The sequence below is a fragment of the Austrofundulus limnaeus genome, unplaced genomic scaffold (genome assembly GCF_001266775.1).
Source record: "Austrofundulus limnaeus strain Quisiro unplaced genomic scaffold, Austrofundulus_limnaeus-1.0 Scaffold6, whole genome shotgun sequence".
Taxonomy (NCBI): Eukaryota; Metazoa; Chordata; class Actinopteri; order Cyprinodontiformes; family Rivulidae; genus Austrofundulus; species Austrofundulus limnaeus.
In genome coordinates this window covers 1,617,656-1,621,869 of record NW_013952408.1, presented here as the reverse complement: position 1 = coordinate 1,621,869, position 4,214 = coordinate 1,617,656, and the positions used below count along the sequence as shown (strand labels likewise).

Below are 4,214 nucleotides of genomic sequence, written 5' to 3'. Positions count from 1 at the left end.
AATGTCCTTTTTTTAGTTAGAAATGTAATAAGTAAAATGGGTAATATAAACATTTGGGTGTTGCAATTGAGTTTTGTAGAGTTCACTTGTTAATTGTAACAAAAATTTATTTTAAGACTGTAATTAGGTTGGTGCAGGGTTCCCATTTAGGCAATAAGATTTAGTCTTGACTGCTTAGCTATAAACAAATGACAGTATAATGAAAGCTAAAATCCTAAAAAGCAGCAGCAAATAATTTAAAAAAATCCAATTATCTTCCATAAATACTTTTAAACTTGAAACATTTACTCCAAGTATCATTTAAACTAAGATAAAAGCACATCAACAAATAAAAGTGTTTCAGCTCAAGCTGTCGATCTGTTGCTGTGCATTTATTTTTATCTGACAAACTTACAGTAAGTCTTGTTTTTAATCACACAACTTTCACACTGTTTAATAAAACCCTGCCAGGTTACCATGGTTAGTCAGCACAAATAACGTTAGCTTAAATATACCTCCTCCTTGTACATCTGTAACATGACATTATCACGATTTAGGTAACCGTATTTTGCAAAGGGAACGTAAACAAATACCTGTTGTTAATTCAGGACGCGTTCGGTACATGCAGCCGGTGTTTTTGTTCTGGTGCAGAAACATCGAGGATGTGAAGCGTATTGCAAGTTGTCATCTTTTCTGTTTATTTTAAAATGTTCCCATACTTTTTTTAATTTGTTGTCTTTTGGGCGCTTTGTTTCTGCACTCGTCTTCTACTAAAGCTAAATATTGCGCTTAGCAAGCATACACGCGTGACCCGTCGACAGTGTAACTGTTAGCTGAAGAGCTAACATCGTAGCATTATATGTAACACAAATAACATTCGGGGCGGACGAAAGTGCGCTGATTATAACGGTATGTATTTTTTACGAAGCTTCGAGGCAGATAAATTTGCCTCGAGGATTTTTTGTAATCGAATTACTCGAATTATTCGAGGAATCGTTTCAGCCCTAATTTCTACAGCAGCCCAGGACTTGTAACCTGCAATGTCAGATGTCCCAAAATCCTAACGTTTTTTGTGTTTACATCTTAAAAATGAAAATTATTTGTTTCAATTGATGAAGCCAACTTTCAGAAACAATTAAAAAAAAAAACATGCCCCAGGGAAAGCTAAGCTTGAACAAGGAAAGTTGATAACTACCAGAGCAAGTTGTGTTCGTGAGGCAACGGTGTGAAAGACAGCTGGCATCAATAGTGACTCCTCCACCTTCAACTGAATCTCGCTTTCAATCGAGAAGGTGGTTTTAGGGATTGTTGGATCCCGGTCAGACAAGATCATCTCTTTGTTAAACAGGAATATGGGGTTGGTTTCCTAAGGATCCACAAAAAAGACATAAGTATTAAAACATGAACCTACAAATGCTCCAAGAAAATTACCGTAAAAGCAAAACAGTTTGAGCAAACTCACAGTGCCTGCACTGTAGCTGCAGACTCGTCTGTCTGCAGCCATACATTCCCCTCCATTGACCACCAGGACTTGATGCTGAACTGCGATCTTGTATTTGGCTTGGATGGCATGTTTAAGCTCCAGTACACTAAGACAAAGAAAGACATTCATTTGATTTAAATAGGGAGGAAGAACGATATCAAATATTATTTGGATTCTCCCGTTTCTTACGTCTGGACAGCAAGGTCAGTGTCAAATGTCAATGTGCTGCCATTGTTGACCTGGAACACATACAACTTCATGATGAGTCTCCCAGAGTTTTTCAAGTTTGCCTGTCTGGCTCATTTAGTCACATGCCACAGACCTGCAAAAGGTAAACAAACAAAAACAAACATGAAGACAGTAACTGACAATTAGGGCTTCACTGCAATTATCAAAGTATAACAACTGCGATAGCTCTAAGCCTGTATCCACAAATGGAATTTTTTTTAAGAAACTGAAAGCCTGTCAAGCTAGAAAACGCAAAAACAAAAAAGGGACACGGATTTTGCTAACAAAAATATTTCATGAAATAATTTTTGTGTCACTGTTATTCAGAGGAAATTTACACAAATTTTTAGTATGTGTGATAACATTGTGTGTTTGATATGTATGAAATAAAATAAGAGTAAAATACAATGTAAAAAATACTCTGTGTGTGAGAGCATGTTTTTATAAGCTCACTGCAGAACAAATCTGCCTCGGCGAACAGACTACATCCATATAATGATGATGAATAAATGGTAAATTTCGTTCTGGTACTTGTCAATATAACTAATCACAATAAAAACAAAAAAAAAATGCAAACATGATGCTATCATTCTATATCTCAACCACCTGCACGGCTTTCTAAACAACTATTTTTTAGGTGGTGGACTTTTTCTCTCCAGAAATCGGTGAAGCACACACTGTTGTGGAGGAAGACAATTGTGATCCTGAGTTGTTTGAATCTGAGCAACTATGTCCCATAATATGCAAAACTTAAAGAGTAACTTACCCCAAAATAATTTTTTTTTAGCTGATAAACTGTCTAGAATGTGTCTAAAATGTTATATAGTACTGTTTCTGTGCTAATTTTGATGTTCAGTCTAAGATAAAGAAAATAAACAGCAATTAGTCTACAATAACTCTTTAGTTAAACGAGTTACTACTACAACATCTAATTTCCCTCTGGGATCAATAAAGTTTTGAATTTGAATTGATAAGCAAATGCAAGTGAAAATGCAGGCAAGCGGTCAAAAAAGTTAGTTGGGAGCAAACAGTGCAGTCTGGTTGTGTTTTTGCTACTTTTGGTTATTGTGGAGGATTAAAATATGTATAATTATCAACAAGAAATGTCAACAGGCATCTCTCTAATAAAGTTCACATTATACACTCCTTTTACCCCCTTTTACTCTCACTCTAGGATGGGGGCAGGGAGGAGGTGGGCACCCTGCATTTTTATTTATTTCCAACTTTAGTGAAAAAGTCCCAAAATTTATATTATGTCAAAGTTGACTTCTGCTTACTCAGATTTTTTAAAAAAAGCTTGTTTTTAATTACTGTATTGTAGCAGGAAAACAGAATAAAATTATGTAAAAATAAATTTAACTATAGTTCACTTTAACCAAAACTATCTACTTTAAACTGTTGACATCCTTGCAGTTTCTTTGTTCACTGAAGTAGCAGTAGCTGAGTCACCGTGTCTTTTTGGTTAGGGTAATAACACGCTTTAAACTGTTGTTACCTAAAATGTTGGCCTCATTGAAGTCAGACTTTCAAACTGATAGTTAAATGAGCTGACATTTATCTGTGAAGCCGGGCGACTTTACTGGTGTAATGTCAAATAAAGATATAGTAAAACTAAGTTAGCGCTAAATAATTAGCTGCGTTACAACGTTGTGACAACATCAAAACCTCCATGGTACTTTGTCAATGTTAAGTATAGTATCGTCAACAATTTATGCGTATTACGGGCCTTTTGTTGTTTAGCTTAACACTTGTACGTATGTTTGAGAGGAATAAGAAATTATTAAGAACACGGTGGCCTCCAGTTAAGTCATGAATGTAATGTCAAAGTGACCACCAGCAACAGCTGCTAGCAAGCTAAAACAGTCAATAATAACCTGCTATGACTGCGCTAGCTCTACTGACAGGCTAATACGGGACAGTAATATCGATGAATCTGAGAAATGTACTAGAGCTGGCTTGTACATTTATATTCACTTGTTTTGTGCACATTGCTTTAAAGATGAGAGTCCACTCACAATCGACAAAATAAACGATGTATTTTTCTTACCTCACTTTGCTCGCATCTCCTTGGGTTTCGCCTGGGCTGGTTGGCTAGCTAAAAAGCTAGCACGTAAGCTAGCTAGCTAACCCGTTTAAGCTTGGCATTTTTAGTTAGCTTTCCGAGCCACTCAGCTAACGAGGACTGAACTAAGCCAAAAAATAAATGACAACCATAACTAGATGCATAGATCAGGCATATTTCTACGAAGTTCTGAACGATAAATCTCCAGCCTTGATTAGGTAACACACAGACGAGGCGACCAGTTGTTTATCTCCAGAAGCTAACTACGCTAACACCCTCTCTGTAGCCGTGTTTTGTTGTTGTCATCTGCTGATGTGAGGTAGGTGAACTCAGACAGGACCCGCTGACAAAACTGTCTGACAAGCTTTTATGTTCTGATATTTAGTTTGAAAAGTTACATAATGAAATTAAATGCTTTTTAATGGAAAAATATAGTGGCTCAATTAAAATATCGTATTATAT

At 36.2% G+C, this 4,214-nt stretch overlaps 1 protein-coding gene across 1 annotated transcript in view; it reads right to left on the bottom strand.

The window, feature by feature from the left end:
• Nucleotides 1-4,071, bottom strand: part of rb1cc1 (RB1-inducible coiled-coil 1) — a 19,033-nt gene extending 14,962 nt beyond the window's left edge. The window contains exons 1-4 of the mRNA XM_014029971.1: nt 3,738-4,071; nt 1,652-1,784; nt 1,442-1,568; nt 1,175-1,345 (exon numbers count right to left, since the gene is read on the bottom strand). Of these exons, the coding sequence (XP_013885425.1) occupies nt 1,175-1,345; nt 1,442-1,568; nt 1,652-1,722 (369 nt within the window). The 5' untranslated portion in view covers nt 1,723-1,784; nt 3,738-4,071. The remainder of the gene's footprint in view (nt 1-1,174; nt 1,346-1,441; nt 1,569-1,651; nt 1,785-3,737) is intronic.
• Nucleotides 4,072-4,214: the final 143 nt, after the last annotated feature.